This window comes from Primulina huaijiensis, chromosome 3 (assembly GCF_012295235.1).
Source record: "Primulina huaijiensis isolate GDHJ02 chromosome 3, ASM1229523v2, whole genome shotgun sequence".
NCBI lineage: Eukaryota > Viridiplantae > Streptophyta > Magnoliopsida > Lamiales > Gesneriaceae > Primulina > Primulina huaijiensis.
Window position 1 is genome coordinate 3,855,771 of NC_133308.1, and position 17,672 is coordinate 3,873,442.

The following is a 17,672-nucleotide window of genomic DNA, read 5'->3' on the forward strand; positions in this document are numbered from 1 at the left end:
ATGTAAAATCCGAATCGACCGTGAGAGACAACATATTTTTCCGATGTTTTATTTAAAAAAAATTATTAAATATTTCAGGGAATAAGTTTAACGTAATTACATTTCGATGAAGAACGAGACACATGGATGTCGAAGTTTGACACGTAAATAAATTTTAATTTTAATAATAAAAAAGGAGGACTCGATATTCTTTTTTGCCGTCGTAAACCAATTGCGTATTTAATGAATTCGGTAGGTCCACGTGCACCAAATCACGCAAATTAGGTGCCTGTATCTTCCAGTTCCGCCAACAGTTGGCTTCCTCCGTACCACACCCGCGGTTGCTGCGCATGATTTTCCTCCGACTCTCTAATTTCTTTCCGCAAATACAAATTTACTCTCAGAAATCAAGTAAGAAAATTAGTACTGTTTTTTCAATCCGTAAATTCAGCGTGTGTTGTTTGATATTATATTTAATCCATAGTTGTTTTAGCTTAGTAGAAATGAAAGGATCTCTTTAATCGTACATGGTGCAGTATTTTTTGGTTTGTTGAATTTTGTTTCCTCTTAGCAGGAATACGTTTCTCGGTTACGGATTAAATTTTTTGCGTCTCCAGATTTAAGGATTTTCTGTTTGTGACTAGGCAACCATACGAGATTTTGAAAATAACGAGTGGAGGTGGAAAACATGCTGCAATTGTCAGTATGACATTGTTCCTCAGTTAATTGTTTTGTTTGATCGTGATCATTTAGAGCAGACTGGAGAGGGGACAACAAGGGAAATGAAAAGTGAATCTAAAAACTGTCTGCCGAGTCTCTGCTATCTTGTTATATTCTCTTTTAGTTTAATTGATTTGTTTTACTTCATGTCGATGTGTTGGACAATTCAGCCTTTTCTTTGAAGAGGCTGTGTTTGTTTAGAAATTCATGTATTTCAATATGGTTAGCATTGTCTAAGCCTATGAATCAACTATGTATGTTTTAACTATTATGCTTATGAAGTTGAATGTTGTGGCTTTGTTTAGGAACACCAAACTAGTGTAATCAACACGATCACCAAATTTCGAAGTCATTTTTCTGATGGCTGCTTCAGAAGCATCCCTACAAGTTCTATCTTGGGGGTTGCCATGTCGGATTTACCCAAATTTAAATTTCACTCCACCGCTCTCCTTCAAATATAGTGTCAAAAGTGCAAAAAATGGAGATTATAGGGCCATATTGCGGAAGGGCCTTGGGGTAAGTCAATATTATGAAGGAAACCGTGTGATGACAGGTGCACAACATGTTTTAAGAGGACATAAACCAGGTAACTTGTCAAAATCTTTCGAATGCAACTGCATTAAGGCCGAGAGTGTTAGAGAGACATTTTCAAAAGATGGAAGTAAAACTGAGGCAACAGGGCATTTGGTTGGTGAAAAGGAAGGCCTTTCGTCCAGCAATGGATCAGCATCTGCAGCAAAAAATAATAAGTTGATAATTACAGGAGTTGCAGAATCTTTAGAGGATGAAGCTTGGAAGTTGTTGCGAGAATCAATATTATGCTATTGTGGCAACCCAATTGGAACCATTGCTGCTAACGATCCATGCGACTCAAACACTCTCAACTATGATCAAGTGTTTATTCGTGATTTTATCCCTTCTGGGATCGCTTTCCTATTAAAAGGAGAGTATGAAATTGTTCGGAACTTTATTCTGCACACTCTTCAGCTTCAGGTAATATTACTATCCTAATCGGGTGAAGAGTTTCCTGTTTTTCAAGATGTTTAACTTTGGTGACTGCGAAATCAACTATTTCTATGCTTGAAAAGCAAAATTGGAATTTCTGTTAATCTTCACTAAAATATTTGCACTAGTATGTTTGCTTGTGTGTCGTTTTTCTATCACTACATTTGAAACAATTATGATTATTTTGTAGTTGTGCATGGCTTCGTTGTCCTATGCTTATTCTTTTAGATGTTAGGACTTCCTCATAATTGTGTGAATCCGCCTACTGATATTTGATTGACATTTAAAATGTTTCTATGTTTTCCTTTCCTGTTTGAGTAAAATCATGTGTGGTAATTCTGCACCTGGCGCCAATACATCTCTCATCCTTTTGCACTACAAGGGCAATTTACTGAATGAACATGCTGCTTGGTACCATAGCTGTTGTTGCTTCTACTGGATGTTTTCTTTTGTTTGACTCAGAGCTGGGAGAAAACCATGGATTGCCATAGTCCTGGGCAAGGACTGATGCCAGCAAGCTTCAAGGTGCGTACTGTACCACTTGATGGTGATGAATCTGCAACTGAAGAGATCTTAGATCCTGACTTTGGTGAGGCAGCAATTGGTCGGGTGGCACCAGTCGATTCTGGTTAGTTTGTCTTTTTTGACTGTCTTGTAGTTCTGGACACATATAAGCTTAAGAATTTGTTTCACAGGTTTGTGGTGGATCATATTATTACGAGCATATGGAAAATGTTCAGGAGACCTTTCAGTCCAGGAACGGATTGACGTTCAGACTGGAATCAGGATGATTTTAAAACTTTGTTTGGCAGATGGTTTTGATATGTTTCCAACTTTGTTGGTAACAGATGGGTCGTGCATGATTGATCGTCGCTTGGGTATCCATGGTCACCCCCTTGAAATTCAGGTGTTTTATCTCAGACCATCCTTCTATTCTGTTCTATGCAAGCTTTCCTTCCCCCTCTTAATTCTTCTCCATTTTCCCCCATTGGTTTATATTCTTTTGAAGAAAATTAAAGAGTTTGTTTCGCCTCAAACGGTCCTAGTACCTCAAAACCATACAGTCCAAACTGCTCACAGGATTGAAGCTGAGACAATATTTCTACTAGTGGCAGGTTACCCATTGTTCGTCTTTGTAGATGTTGTATTTGAATTTTGTAATGTCCTATGTACCTTTTGCCACTTCCATTCATGATTAGTAGCCTGCCTTGTGACCTAAGTGTGAAAAAGTTACCCATTCACAATTCTTGGAAAACTTTCTTGTGTTTCAGTCTTCCAATGGTTGAATAACCATTTGTCTCCTTGAAGATATGTTTGAAATGCCATTAAATTCTCTCGGAATAATGTGAGAGATTCAGCACAATAGCAATTGAATGACGGCCTTTGAGAAATTTTACAGAACTACGTACTTTTATGCAGTATTTAAATTAAAATTCCTGAACACCTGTTGGCTTGATTCCATTCCATACTTCCCTGTACCTTTTTGTTATAAAGTGTAGGTAGATTTAAACAAATTATAGGATATGAAAGCATTTTCTGGAGACATGGTTTATCAACTGTACTCTATTATCGTTTTTTCTCCCTCGTGCATATCTTCATACTTATGCTCGACGGAATGGCTATGGACATTTACTTGTGAAAACCTGAAAATTATTAGCATTTCAGAGCCTAAAATTCACTGTAAGCCAGAGATGTCCTCCGGGCTCAATGATACACTGTTACCACATGAAAAGGAGCCACAAGAACAAATGGTGAAAATTATATTTGTTGCACAGGTATGCTGCACGCATATGTGCTGATATGCTGCCTTTTGTTGCAGTCATTATTTTATTCAGCTCTACTTTGTGCTCGCGAGATGCTTGTTCCAGAGGAGGTTTCAGCTAATCTTGTGCAGGCACTTAACAATCGACTAGTGGCATTATCAATTCACATCCGAGAGTACTATTGGATTGATTTGAAGAAACTGAATGAAATATATCGATACAAGACAGAAGAGTACTCATATGATGCAGTTAACAAGTTTAATATCTACCCAGATCAGATTCCTCCCTGGCTTGTGGAATGGATGCCTAAAAAAGGAGGCTATCTTATTGGAAACCTGCAGCCGGCACATATGGACTTTCGTTTATTTTCACTAGGAAACTTATGGGCTATAGTATGCGGTCTTGCTACAACTGATCAGTCACATGCGATTTTGGATCTTATTGAAGCAAAATGGTCTGATCTGGTAGCAGACATGCCAATGAAACTTTGTTACCCAGCATTAGAGGGCCAGGAATGGCGAATAATTACAGGCAGTGATCCAAAGAACACGTACAGTTTCTTTGTTAATGTACTCCTCTTGTTTTCTATATCAGATTTCGTGAACTTACACAGGTTAACAATGCATGTTGTTGCTTTTCGTGCAGTCCTTGGTCTTACCATAACGGAGGTTCCTGGCCAACTTTGCTTTGGCAGGTTAGTTTTTTTCTCTTCTTATTTTGGCTAGTATTACCAGTTTGAATTGTAATGTCTAACCAAGTAGCTTTGTGGTATTACTCATGGATTTGAGTTGCAAAAAAAGAGGAGCATTGTATCGGACTGTTGCTTGAATATGCCATTCCGAGGTTGATTTAGTCCACTTGGGAGTAGTGTTACACTTGTAGCCTACTGTGTGCGGCATAAAAGTGAATAACTTCCCGTTAAATGGAAGAAAAAGAGTTCAAGCTTCGTATGTAATTTTTCTAGGACTGCAGTTTCTCCACTAACGTTGGGTTTTTTTTTACGAGCGGTGGCATATTTTAGTTTCATGTCAGTCCTCGGCTTTTCAAATAGCAACGCATAGATTATTCCATGATCAAGCTTTTATTTCAACAGCTATTTGATCTATCAGATTTTGTATTTATTATTGATTCATATTTGTGCTCTTTCAGTTAACTGTGGCATGCATAAAAATGGAAAGACCAGAGATCGCTGAAAATGCAATCAAGATTGCCGAAAAAAGATTAGCAAAAGACAAATGGCCCGAGTACTACGACACCAAAGGAGCAAGATTCATTGGAAAACAGGCACACCTCTTTCAAACTTGGTCCATCGCAGGATATCTAGTAGCAAAACTCCTCATTGCCAACCCATCTGCGGCAAATTTCTTGGTCAATACCGCGGACACCGCACTTATGAATGCCTTTTCCTGCGCACTAGCCACTCCAAGGAGAAACCGTTCACGAAAAGGACCGGTCCAGAATTTCATTATATGAATTCCGCATAATCTGTCAGTACACCTCTCTCCTATCCTGGCTATATTTTTCTTGTGCCAGATTTCAGCGGAGAGAGAAGCAAATTGTAGGATCTCATTCAAGGTTTCACCCCGTAAGCAGCCACCAGTTATAAAGTTGACCATATTATAACATATTACTTCAGATACCCATAATACTCCTGTGTGCACAATCGGCATGAAATTTAGCGTGAAAATGCCAGTTGACTTTAGGTCGTGGCACACAGGAGAGGTGGCCGCTTACTTGTTGACATTTGCGAGCTGTATATGATACATATATATAAGAATTATTTTCCAGGATTCTTTAAAGGTCGTGTACGGGGAGGGAGACTTGAACTTAGAGTTTTACATGCATTTGTAGTTCTCTCGAGTTTTTATTATATGTCTAGCCTTTAGTATACCTGCAGATAATGTAACATAATGGAAACATAAAAAAAAAATGAGAATCTTAGGACTGAACAGCTCCGATATTTTTTCCTGTAAACAAAGTGCACTGAAATACTAGTCTTCGGGATGGAGAGTCCAAACAATGCAGTTCATATGAACATTTCGAATCAAGCAGTTGATAACAAGGACTAGAGTAAAAAATGTACACCTTCTTGCGTAAAAAAGCTAAGAAGCTGAAACTTGACTATCCTCGGCCACAATTTTTTCCAATAGTGACTCACAAGCATCTTCAAGTAAATCCAGAACCTGCCACAGAGTGGTGGAATTTCGGATTATTTCGGACTAGAGTAATGAACGGCCCGGATCACTCCACATGAGTGATCCGGGCCCACCTCCATGTAAAAAAAAAAAAAAAATTGACTCGGAAAAATCTGAGCCGTTGGATCGACCCCTGCGGGCAGGTCGGGTCGAGTGAACCTGGAATTTCAAAGGAGAAAAACAAAGTGATTTGACAATATAATCAAATGTAACTCATTCGATTAGCTAGTTTCTTGGATCATAAGTTACTACTGAGCCATTGAGGGATGGGCAGAATGTTTGGACACGTTTTCGGCCAAATCAGCCAAACAGACACATTGCTGGTGCTACTTGCTAGAATGTTTAAACTCATGTCAACAGATGACTACTTGATAATTCAAAATGTTATCTGGTATTATACAAGGGTTATGTTTTTGAAAATTCAATTGGATCCATAATAGCTGCGCGGTCACGGTTCATTAGTAAACATGTAGATTGAATAAATCTAATCCTAGCAACGGAACATCTATAGTACTGCTGTATTCCCCTATGCTATTTTTTGAGCGTTGAGATCTCTCCCCTTTTTCCCTTGATCTCGATCTTTCATCAGCTTTGGTCATACAATCCTTGGTTTGCTGATGATACGAGGAACAAGATTGTTCTTGTTCAACATGATTTGTAGTTTATTGCGTTAGCTAAAATGTTTACTCGATACATATCGAATGTTAGTCCATACGAGTTTCATCGTCATAAAAAATATATATTTTTGAATATGTAATGGCGCCCCACATAATACTTTCGCTCATCCAATAAAACTATTTATTTTGATAAATTTCAAGTGATACCTCAAGTGCTTAACGTCTTATGATATTTTATAGTATTCAAATAATTTTTTAATGCATTGATAATTAGTTGGTCGTTTTACCAAAAAAGAAAAAAGATTTCTTCTGGATGGATTACACTATGGAGTGATTTTAGTTTGATTAAAAAAACCTAGGGAAGGAACTTAAATCGACTCTAATTTGAACATAAAAAAGTTCATCATATTGATGCATAGACAATATAAAACTAAAATCGGTTAAATTTTGAAATTATGAAATTCAATAATATCCAAACAAGTTTGATGAGTTAAATTTTGTAATTTCAAATTCTTTAATTTAAACATATAACAATTACAATAACTCAAAAAAAAAATAGTCAAAGATTTAAAATCAATTGTAAAATGAATTTTATCCACTCAAATAGATAGATTTACAGTTATCGATTTGAAATAATTACATTCAAACATATGAATCCAAAGATACCTTAGATTCGTAAAACAAAAGACCATAATCAGATATGATCAGAGACCCGCATAAATTCGTGGAGAATTGAAAACATCGATAATTCAATGGTTTCAATCACATCATATGTATATCAGCCAATACATCATGGAGAACGCATAAGAGGCAATATATGCGAGGCCACAAATAGTTCCAAGCAACCTCCTATTTTTAAATCGGGAAATTTCACCTTCTCTTTTTGTCAATACCTTTAGACTAAAACTAAAAGTGTACATTTATCGTCATATATACGGTCTACTAAAAAAATATGAACTCCACACAGTGCATTGTCCTAAGAGTAATATCTCATTTTCCTTAAAGGCAATGGTTTGATCACAAAACCAAAAGTTTACATGGAGTACAAATTTTTAATTAATATGGGAACATGTATGCAGAACATAATAGAAAAAGGAAACAACATCAAGATTTAAGCTCTTGTTTAAACACTCCAGTTTTGATGGCTTTTGTCCATGACTCATTCAGACAACAAAATTACACGTACCATTCTAAAAATATCAGCATCTTTAAAATAAATGTTCCCTAATACCAGAAATTGAAGAACAAGATTAGAAGATGGCTGTTTCAGGCAAAAAAAGCGATTGTCGCACCCTCAGTCGAAGAGGCTGAAGCCCATATCCTGCAATCAAACAGAAAATAAGATTAGACACAAGTGAAATTTGTCCAAATCTTGCATAATAACAAACAAGTCTTGATACGGCCATGTCCAGATAGTTACATCATCGGACTCCTCTTTCTCTTCTACTTTCTCTTCTTTCTTGGTTTCAGCAGCTGCAGCAGGCGCACCACCACCACCACCACCAGCAGCAGCCGGAGCAGCAACTGCAACTGCACCCCCACCCCCACCTGCCGGCACGGAAGCCAACTTTTCCCTTCCAGCAGCAATCAAGTCAGTGATGTCTTTTCCTTCAACTTCAGACAACAGCAAGGTGATTCTATCATCATCACACTCAGCTCCAACTGAACCAAGAAATGAGTAGGTCAATACAATTACAGTCAGAGAACTGATTCTAGTGTGTGGAATAAAATTTGCAAACATAATGTAAAACAAAATAGATTAACACAGATCAACTAAAAGCACAAGGCTGAAAAATATTTAAAAAATACTAATGCCTAGAGACTCATAGAAAATGGAAAAAAAATACCACACCAAGCAGCAAGACCAAACTTAGTTATTATCCAGAAGTTTAAAATGTAATGTTCACCTAATTGGAACTACATAATCAGCAACTACACCTACCAACTTTATTTGCACAAGTTCTCAAATGACTGAAACTATATACTTTAAATATTGATGGTGTGAGACAAGAATGCTCCAAAGTTAATTGATAAATAGTTTGGCAACTACGCTAGAGGGTTGGCACAAGCCTCCCTCTCCCACAGTTGGGCACAAGCCAAAGATTCTCGTCATTGGCAAGTTCGTATGAACGAACAGTGAATGTTATGAACATCATTCAATCTTTCTTATCTTTTGCATTGCATATCCAGCTACTAGCGGGTGTTTTGGTTTAACATCAAAATATCCCTCTTCCATGGCCTAATGGAAAACTAGAGACATGTACATGATCAACTACTTGTCTCTCATCTTTCCTCACAATATTCCATCACAGAGTTCCTAATTTTGGAACTTCAAACAGAACTCAATGTAACAAAGAAAGCTTTTCTTTTATCTTGCCATCCGTTAACCACTCAACTAAAGAAATTACTCAAAACTTCAAATTTCAAAATTAACAGAAATGAGTTCACAAAGCTTTCCCTAAAGCCTCATAGCATAAGGGATATGCTCCAAGTGATTATAACATTCTCAAACAAGAAGTTAAACCAGATCAAAAATTCTAAATGTATTTTGAAACATAAAATCACTCCGATATGCATAATCAGATCAAATAACATATTCCATATGAAGATTCAATACTTGAACAGCTACGATTTTATTTTTATAAAAAAAAACAGAAACATACAGAGATAGATGAAGACTAACCTGAGCCGAGAATTTTCTTTAAGTCCTTCGCGGAAGGACTGGCGTTGCCACCCAACAAAGCCAACAAATAAGCTGCTATTATCTTCATCTGTATGTCGTCCAAGGCAATAGTAGACTCAAAATAGAATCACAAAATCAAAGGAATATATACAAAAGTAGACGAATTATCAAGGAAAATGAAGAAGAAATTACTTGGAATAACAATCTCTGAGATGACGGTGCTGCTTGGGTTATGAAAAATCGCTGGCGATTGGATGCAACTGAAAGAAGATTGACATATTTAGTCTTTATGATAGCTAGGGTTTAGGTGTTATGGGCCCTTGATTTATATTTGGGCCTTACACGTATCAGAGCCCATCGGTAAAAAATTGATCTAGAGTCCACATAACTCTTTTTGGCAGCCCAATAAGCAGGAAAACGAAATTTCCTTCCCCAGTCTCTCAACTTCTCAAGCACTATCAGGGCAGTCAGCACTGACAACTATACAACAGATTCCCGCCGTTAGTTTTTATCTCTCAATCTTTAAATTCATCGTTTGCTATTGATGGTGAAATTTGAATTTCTTTTTGTCGGAGGTATCTCAGTGATTTGGTCGAGCACTTTGTAGTCTACAGCAAATAGAACGCCATGGATGGTATGAACTTAAATTGAACGTTCTGGTCAGACATCTAAGCATGGTTCTCAAGAAGTGGCTAGCGATTGATTCCTGGGTTGTTTTTCTTTTTTGCTTTCTTGTTTGTTTGTATAGTGGACTCAAAGCAAACGATGGAGGACACAGTGTTGGTGGGTGATGATCTAATGATGGGTCCTCCATCACCTATAATTCCGCCTTAAATAGCTTCTCATGTTCTGGAAGGTGTTGATTTGTGTGCTGGGCTTTTGCGGAATCTGTTTCTATGTAAAATATTCTTCTCTTGAACATTTAACTTTTTTTAACCTTTTATGTTTGGATTGCGAGGAGGGTATATGTTCAGGTCTTAAACTTTTGTCCGGTTTTTTTTGTCATGCTTAATAGGTCTACACATCAACGATGTCGAGCCGTTCTGTCAAGATGAGATTGTGTTGGATCAGCAATGTGCGGGGAGGAGGGTCTGATTCAACCGTGCATTATATGTTTCTCCTTTGCTTGTTTCTATTTTTTGTAGTTAACTTCCCCAGTTCTTTGTTGTCGGTTTTCTTTTATGCAGGATAAGGAATTAAGACAGCGGCTCGAGGATAGTGAACAAAAACTAGGGATGTCTATGCCTGTAGAACAAGCAAAGGAGAGATGTAATCAGTTGGAATCAGAAGCCACATTGTTGGAGAGGTATGGTCACTCAACCACGAAAACATGGTGAGCTAGCATGGATTGTCTACGGCTCTGGCGATTTAAATCATTAGAAGTCGTCCATATAACTTTCAGCCGACTAACGTCTGGTGGTTTTATTAGAAATGCGTCTCTTTTTCCCCTTATTGAAGTCCTTGTTTGTTTTTCTATTTTTATATGATGTGTTTCATGAAGCTTGTGGAATGATCAAATATCAATGATGTCCATTCGACATTACTTGCTTCCAGGCACACTCTGATGTTTATTCAAATAAATAGAGTATTTGATGACTATAATTACATTTCCCCGACCCTTGGAATGCGAGGAAGATTCAAAATTATCGATTACAATGTTTACTACATTTTAAAACTGATTATGACTCTTTTTAAAAATATTTGGTTGTTTTAGGCGCTTGATTTTGGCAAGTGGTGAAGGCATGGAAGGATTTCGACGAAGATGGAGCTTGCACGGTCGCCTTAACGATACAAAGTAGTACCAAATGATTCTCATGTTTTAAAGTGTCATAGGTGGTAGCATAGAGAATGTGCCAACTTATATAAGAGTCCTCTACATCTGCTCTATTAAAAGAAAAGGAAAAACAGTAGTTCATTCTCATTCTAGAAATTCCATGACATTATTTGAATGTGTGCATCATATTGTAGGAGGAGATTGGAAGCCCTGAAGTTTGGCTTGGAGAACAGAAAGAAAGATGAGTTACTTCAAGATTTAACGACCAAGAAAATATGGTTCTTTTGGTGAACATGGAACCCATTTTTTCATGCTACTTGCCATATTGCCTCTTTCTGGGCTAATTTTATCGTTAACAACATGTGGAATTTAGATTTTCATGAATGATAAGGTAACCTTGGCCATCAACCATGTACGAAATCATCATGATTGAATCGTATTCAGCATCTGGAAATTTGAAAGAGAGCTTTGTGGTTTCAATATCAAAAGCACGGACATGAACTTCTGCACATCGCAATAGATCTGATCTCCTTTCCATTGTAACAGCAGAACTAGAAACACTAACATCAAACCAAAGCCCACATCTTACATCTGAATGACGAAAACAACAGAATCAGGTCGAGGAATATATCAGTGACTATAAATTTATAAGAAGAATGAAAATGATCCCTTAAAACTCATTTTGTAGAAAGTAATCACCGCTGTCAATGGCAAAGCCAACATGGTATGCTACATCATACTGGCGAAGATCAATATTGCAGTCCATGAAATCTTGTGGTTGTTTGATAAAAAAAACAATTAGAAATTCAGAAAATAAGTTCTCATCAAGCATTATGCAAGATGATCTCAGCACAACCGTAAACTATCAATAAGGATGATGAGATTATTGACTGCAACCAAAAACTGCAAGTAGTAGTTCAACGTTAGCAGACTACCTTTTCCCTGTCAATATAGATTCATAAGCATCCTCAGCATCCAACTTTGCTTGGTTTCTTTCGAAAACATGGATTAGATCATTTTTCACTTCAATCAATTGTTGAACAGTATCAAAAGAGATCCTCAAATAGCATTTGTGCAAGCCAGACAGATGATTTTTCCGCACGAATGATAAATCCGTCAGAAAATAATGTTTTGTGAAAACTAGATGGTGCATACTGAACCTATGGGCATGAAGAAAAAGGGCCAGTAAATAATCCCCCAAAGCATCAGAAGGAATTCGACTTATTATTCGATGTCTACAAGCATCAAGCGCCAAGAAAACAACGCTTGAATGGAGTTCTCCCAAGAAAAGGGTGCCTCACCAGATCAAGATCTTCTTTCTCCACAATTTTAATGTCCGCAATTTGACCTTCATAGTGCATTTTCAAATAAGCCTCTACGTCCATTTCCATCTTATCCTATAATCACATAACGTAACACGCTCAAGCGTGAGAAACAGACCATTCAATCCAATTTTTTGATACTCAATTCATACTTTACTAACCTTAGTGGCCGCAAAAAAATATGGCCGGAACCTATATTTTGCCTTAAATGTTGAACCATCCTAGAGTCAAAGATTCAAACATCAAACAACTAAGTAAAATAAATATTCCAAATCAAACAAGATCGAACTTATGACTATAGCAAATTACCTGACAAACAAAATAAAAATCAACGCAACTATACACTTTACGTGTCTCCTGATCCTCCCAAGAAGACTAATAAGACAAAACCACGTCAGGGTCTTAAAATCAACACTGAAGAAACCCGTACAAGAGAAAACTGGCTAAAGAAAAAAAAAATGGAAAACTGGGGGAAGAATGTGAAATTAACAGAAGCGAAAGTAAGAAGCCATCCGAGGCGTTTATCTCCTTCAGTGAAGAGATTGAAGCCGAGTGTGGATTCAAACTGCTCCTCCGCGTTAAGAATCAGCTTCAGCTTTTCGAAATTCGAGTTCCTTCCTCTCTCTCCTCCAATTATCGCCCCCGTTCATCTTTTCCACCATAATTTGACCAAATGCAACTTCCGATCACCTGGTGAGAGTAAACTGAGATGGATTTGCGTAGAAACAACGTTGAGAGGATATTCAAGCGAATTTGGGAGGAAGTCGGGTATGCATTATGCTAAAACTTTTCCCGCGCTTTTGGCAACTAGTTCATGAATTACAATAATCGCCCTCCATCAATGTGGGCTAATTATCTGGACCGATGGAGTCTCGAAGCCCATTTGAGAAGCTCGTGTGACTAACTTTCTTCTTCTTCTTCTTTCAGCAAGATGGCTAATGTTTAATATTGAAGATACAAACTAACATAACATGGTTGGTTAATGACCTATTTGTTGACTAGTTAAACCTACGAAGTATCGAAGTGATCGGGAAAAACATGTCTTCACAATGGGATAAATGCACAAACTACAAAGAAATATTCATTGCGTGGATGTACTATAGCAGATCATGAATAGGTGAGATGCAGAAATGGGATTGAAGCCTTAAAAACGAGAAGGAATGCTTGCCACCGAAACAGTGTTTAAAGGCATACTGTTTAGTGTCATGTATATTTGGGGGGATAAAAAGAGCCATCTTGCTATGATTGTGTACATTACATGACTATAATTTGGGTTCATTGAGTGGCTTTATCAGCTCCAAGATTAATGTAGACCTCTCTTTCTACACATAACTACATACAACATAACAATTTGGCGTTCATCCCTTGTGAAATTTTCCGCCCTATCTAGAATAAGAACTTCAAGAATGTATTAGATACTAAATATGAGTATTTCTGAGTGACAGAGCCAAACCGGCAACCCATCTTACACCCGTCTATATTCATCCCCACAGTCGCCAATTATTTTCATCAGATCTTTGCCTTTTTTCGAAACTTCAAGAATGCTGTTCACATCATCTTCATCAAGAACGAGGGAAAAGATAGAGTTGCAGTCTTTGATGTGTTCTGAGAGACCAAGTCTCACACCAACCATTGATCCCCCCACAGCTGGCTGCAATCGATACAAGTAGTATAGCGATTGAAATGCAGTTAGAAAAGTAATGAAAATAGTGCAGGCAAAAGGGTTTGGATGTTATGGCTTTTGACCTGATCGAGGATGTATTTCACAGCAACAGTTGGGATAGAAACTCCATGTTTTGAAGCTATATTTTTCAGGGTCTGAAGCAGAACCTGGAAAAGGCTCCATCCTCCCCAAGCATCAACCATCTATGGGTTTTAGGCACATAAGTGTTAACACACCATCAAATATAAATTTGGTGCAAATAAATGAAAAATAGCCTCCCAATCTCCGGTACTTAGAAACAGTAGGTATCCATACAGTGTTTCTAGATATTTAAAGAGAGCGATTGAAGTAAGGGAACAATTTACCACTTGAGAAAAACGTTTGACCTTTGATTTAAATTTGTGGAACATCTAATCTGTTTTCGCATAATCCATTGACTATGACCAACATATTTCATTTCTCTTTACATACCACCAAACACTGAGTGGTAAAATAGCAAGGGCATTTCGTGAGTAGCTCCCCGTGAGAAGAACACAAATTCCAAATTACTTGAATCAGCTATAAAGTGACATACCCTTTTGTACTTCTGCAGTGAAGGAGTATTTAACGGAGGGCCGGAAAAAGGAATGGTCAAATTGGTGTCAAGAAACTTTTCAGACAGTAGTCCACCCATCACTGTTCCATACCTGTAAATAAAGCACCACAAGGCATGAAAATTTCGAAGATATTAGCTACACTAAGCTCAAACATCTTTAACTACAACAGCAAAAATATTTAAACAGCACTTTTAAGTATTTTACTTCCTCATTTTTATTGACTTGGTAACTTCGATAAAATGCAGAAACAGCCGGTAGTGAAAGTAAAAATGGACAAATTTACACACAAAATTTTATTCCTCCTTTTATGTTAGAAAATTCATGCCGACTTCCCTGGATCAAGTTCTATGCCACATGGAAAAAACTGGGAGAAAGAAAAGGACGGAATTAAACATTTTACAAATGAACTACATCTAGCAAGGAAATTTAGAGATATAAGAATAATGTGTGTGTATATATATATATATATATATATATATATATATATAGAGAGAGAGAGAGAGAGAGAGAGAGAGAGAGAGACGTTATAAGTTTTACTCCTGTAAGCTTACAAAGCTCAGCCATCTTCTGCTGAGGACGCATGTCCACAATTGAGTGTTGTACCTGTAAAAATAAAGTATAAAGTACCATGGATTGGAGACACATACGCGCACACACACACAGAGAACAATAAATTTTAAAACAACAAAGAAAATTCTCCCACCTGATTGCTAACGACTGGAATCCCATTCTCCAGGATCTTTTGCAGCCTCTCCGTGTCAAAGTTAGTCAGAGCAACAGTCTTAATCATACCTGCGTACCAATTGCTTAAATAATCTAGTCTATAGTCAATTGAAATACTATAAATTGGGAGACACGTGAGAATATACAAACCTTCTTCTTTTAAATCTGTCAGATGTTTTAGAGCATCAAGATAGCCAGGATTAGAATAGTCCCACCTAGTTGAAGAAAATAAAAGAAAAAAGTTACAAAGGAAATAAGCTTTAATTGATCTGGATGTCCTTCAATTATAAGATAGAGACGGTTAGAAATAAGCAACAATGAATGTCAATTTTCATGATGATAATTTGGCAAGTTCAGTGAGAGAAGAAGAGTATAACCCAATCACCAGTGAAACTGAAGCATATCTAAAGAGGCAACATCCATTCTCTTACGTGAAACATCGATACTTTGGCGAACGTAGCTACTAGTCATCTTGACAGGTGGAGGCACCCATTTAGTCAGACTACATAGCAGGAAAAGGAAACAAATTGAGTTACGATAATGGTCTGAATTTATAAACAATATTCTTCTGCACATGATTTTAAGGAGCATCTCATTTAATTTGATACTCAAACAGCTGCAGAGAAATCATAAAAATACCAAAATATTGCAGCATTACACTTACCCTCTAACCTTTTCCAAATATTCTGGAGAGCGCTCTCTTCGTACTCTATTGATAAAAATACCATAAAGATCTTCTGCAGGTCCATCTTTGGAAAAACAAGAGAGGATAAGTCTATCATTCTCTCTCACATAGAAATGTGGCTATCACTATTGCAACTATCTTGTATCAAGATACGTGCATTTCTTAACCAATCATGCTGCAAATATGGTATATTAGTTAGTAAACAATGCAGTGTCTGAGCTTTCTGTGACATGAAAGAGACTCCTTGAAAGATGCAAAATGTCACTTGATTAATTGGTTTAGATGCATCGGCCAGAACAAAAGTAGGAAGCCAAGCACCAGCATTTCGATGTGTGCTCGTTAGAAAGCAAAGAAATAACCTTGCAGATGCAACGAGTTTTCTTGATTCAAAACTGACGTCCCTAAAACTACCACATATGGGCGGATCCAAGCCCATCTCCGAAATTGGCCTAGACCGTTAAAGGACCAGGTCTCATTATTAACCAAGGGTCTGAAAAGTCAAAGCCCATAGTCTCTTCCGAAAAAGGTCGAGCACAAGAACATATCAAAGGGGCCAAGCCCATGAAAATTCTGACAAGGCTGAGCACACGAACCATTCCCTAAGTGTCCAAGCCAATTAGTGTGGCTCATATTTGAGTTAGGGAATATGAAGACATCTTCGTCAGTAGATAAAAACCCCGATAAATATGGGATCCGATAAAATCTCATCGAGAGAAGGCGAGAGCCCTAGCCGCCATTGGTTAGGGAGTCCTACCATATGACGTTTACTATCTCAGCAGGTAGGATTCTAACTAGGAAGAATTCTACTCCAACAAAGTAACTATCCTCTCCTGCTTCTATAAATACCAGGTATTGGTCAAGGTTTTACAACATTCACGCACTCTCTCTCGCTCAACACTAATATATCGCACTTTGCTCTTTGCATTCATAATCAAAACACTGAGTTAAGCATCGGATGAGTCTCGCCGGAAACATCTCTGGCGCCCCCTAACCCTATTTTTGTCTGTGCAGAAGACCCCTCAGTACCGACCCGAACCCAAAAGCACCGTTCATCAGACCGAACCCAAAGTAAAATTTTGTTATCATCAAATACCCTTGCTTAACAAAGGCGAATTTAACAATTTTTATTGAGTGAGGAACAATGTATTTTGGACAACATCTTATATTTCCAAAACTATAAATGAAATTCAAAGTTTTGCATTCAAAGATGTATCATCCCGCTGACACTCACTCATCCGTGGCCTGATGAACCTAGACCTTATCTAGATAAATTCGAAAGCACCCCATATCTCATGTTTGGAATGCTATCTCAATCTGCTACCATATTCAATCGGACGAACAAAAGTACACTAGATATCCCCATTCTGTTCGCCCCTCATTAAGATTGATGATCCCACCAACACATGGACTCGGACAAGTTGCACTTAGAGCTTCGGTCTTCGAGTAAGATGAAATGGGGAAAAGTAAAAATAAAATTCACCACGAAACAAGAGAAGTAAAATGCCATACAGTGGTCAGCCATGTCAAAGGTGGAGAGATCGGCGTCAGCATAGCTAAGCATAGCCTCGACGGCGTCGTCTCGGTCAATTCTACCCCATCCGCCGCTGGTCTGCCACATACCATTGAGCACTCTGCAAATCTCGAGAGAATCGTTCCCATTCTTCACCACCGTTCTCTTCTTCTCCGCCACCTCAACAGCAGCCTGGCAGCAACGCAACACTCCGTGGCGCACTCCCTTCGACCGGCCATAACCGACGCAAGGTTTAGAAGCATGGAAATTTGACATGGCTTGATGGACTGACATGGCTGCAGCTGCCATTTTTGGTGTGTGTGTCTGAGCTTTTGCCACTTACTATGACGGTTGGGTTGGTTAACGAGGGCTCAAGGATAAGGCACAGCTTCTTTTTATTTTTTCCAATTTTCTTCAAATATCTAGTGTGAACATTT

The 17,672-nt window shown here is 37.9% G+C and overlaps 3 protein-coding genes and 2 long non-coding RNA genes across 8 annotated transcripts; 2 read left to right on the forward strand and 3 right to left on the reverse strand.

The window, feature by feature from the left end:
* The first annotated feature begins 222 nt into the window (after window positions 1-222).
* On the forward strand, window positions 223-5,321 carry LOC140973158 (neutral/alkaline invertase 3, chloroplastic-like). Of its 3 annotated transcripts, none has more exons than XM_073435758.1 (7): window positions 223-390; window positions 1,005-1,692; window positions 2,167-2,332; window positions 2,400-2,611; window positions 3,524-4,017; window positions 4,113-4,161; window positions 4,617-5,321. In XM_073435758.1, the coding sequence occupies exons 2-7, from the start codon at window positions 1,060-1,062 to the stop codon at window positions 4,938-4,940; spliced, it is 1,878 nt and encodes a 625-aa protein (XP_073291859.1). In that variant the 5' UTR covers window positions 223-390; window positions 1,005-1,059; the 3' UTR covers window positions 4,941-5,321. The 3 variants fall into 3 exon arrangements, with proteins under 3 accessions (XP_073291859.1, XP_073291861.1, XP_073291860.1); XM_073435760.1 differs by having other exon boundaries at window positions 3,524-4,036; window positions 4,617-4,848; XM_073435759.1 differs by having other exon boundaries at window positions 231-402.
* A 2,050-nt stretch (window positions 5,322-7,371) lies between these two features.
* LOC140973161 (large ribosomal subunit protein P2-like) lies at window positions 7,372-9,276 on the reverse strand. Its single transcript, XM_073435763.1, has 4 exons — window positions 9,155-9,276; window positions 8,963-9,050; window positions 7,700-7,941; window positions 7,372-7,600 (listed from the first exon to the last, which is right to left on the reverse strand). Exons 2-4 carry the CDS (start codon window positions 9,048-9,050, stop codon window positions 7,574-7,576), a joined length of 357 nt encoding a protein of 118 aa, XP_073291864.1. The 5' UTR covers window positions 9,155-9,276; the 3' UTR covers window positions 7,372-7,573.
* Window positions 9,277-11,100: 1,824 nt separating this feature from the next.
* On the reverse strand, window positions 11,101-12,844 carry LOC140973162 (uncharacterized). 2 transcript variants are annotated; one of them, XR_012174580.1, is made up of 4 exons: window positions 12,368-12,844; window positions 12,220-12,279; window positions 11,672-12,133; window positions 11,101-11,327 (listed from the first exon to the last, which is right to left on the reverse strand). It is a non-coding gene; the product is annotated as an uncharacterized lncRNA (long non-coding RNA). The 2 variants fall into 2 exon arrangements; XR_012174581.1 differs by having other exon boundaries at window positions 11,672-11,896; window positions 12,038-12,844.
* Window positions 12,845-13,239: 395 nt separating this feature from the next.
* LOC140973163 (uncharacterized oxidoreductase At1g06690, chloroplastic) lies at window positions 13,240-17,635 on the reverse strand. The gene is made up of 9 exons (XM_073435764.1): window positions 17,235-17,635; window positions 15,705-15,789; window positions 15,426-15,542; window positions 15,191-15,255; window positions 15,021-15,109; window positions 14,841-14,920; window positions 14,296-14,407; window positions 13,805-13,924; window positions 13,240-13,709 (listed from the first exon to the last, which is right to left on the reverse strand). Exons 1-9 carry the CDS (start codon window positions 17,542-17,544, stop codon window positions 13,524-13,526), a joined length of 1,164 nt encoding a protein of 387 aa, XP_073291865.1. The 5' UTR covers window positions 17,545-17,635; the 3' UTR covers window positions 13,240-13,523.
* LOC140973164 (uncharacterized) lies at window positions 14,414-14,999 on the forward strand. The gene is made up of 2 exons (XR_012174582.1): window positions 14,414-14,768; window positions 14,807-14,999. It is a non-coding gene; the product is annotated as an uncharacterized lncRNA (long non-coding RNA).
* Window positions 17,636-17,672: the final 37 nt, after the last annotated feature.

Excerpts from the sequence above, each read along its gene's own strand:
- LOC140973158 (XM_073435758.1), top strand. The coding sequence starts at position 1,060 with ATGGCTGCTTCAGAAGCATCCCTACAAGTTCTATCTTGGGGGTTGCCA. Across the intron at positions 4,018-4,112 it reads GGCAGTGATCCAAAGAACAC|TCCTTGGTCTTACCATAACG; the intron begins GTACAGTTTCTT and ends CTTTTCGTGCAG. Across the intron at positions 4,162-4,616 it reads GGCCAACTTTGCTTTGGCAG|TTAACTGTGGCATGCATAAA; the intron begins GTTAGTTTTTTT and ends GTGCTCTTTCAG.
- LOC140973161 (XM_073435763.1), bottom strand. The coding sequence starts at position 9,050 with ATGAAGATAATAGCAGCTTATTTGTTGGCTTTGTTGGGTGGCAACGCC. Across the intron at positions 7,942-8,962 it reads AAAGAAAATTCTCGGCTCAG|TTGGAGCTGAGTGTGATGAT; the intron begins GTTAGTCTTCAT and ends TTCTTGGTTCAG. Across the intron at positions 7,601-7,699 it reads AGAAAGAGGAGTCCGATGAT|GATATGGGCTTCAGCCTCTT; the intron begins GTAACTATCTGG and ends GTTTGATTGCAG.
- LOC140973163 (XM_073435764.1), bottom strand. The coding sequence starts at position 17,544 with ATGGCAGCTGCAGCCATGTCAGTCCATCAAGCCATGTCAAATTTCCAT. Across the intron at positions 15,790-17,234 it reads CTTTGACATGGCTGACCACT|ATGGACCTGCAGAAGATCTT; the intron begins GTATGGCATTTT and ends GTTTTTCCAAAG. Across the intron at positions 13,925-14,295 it reads CACTGCAGAAGTACAAAAGG|ATGGTTGATGCTTGGGGAGG; the intron begins GTATGTCACTTT and ends TAAAACCCATAG.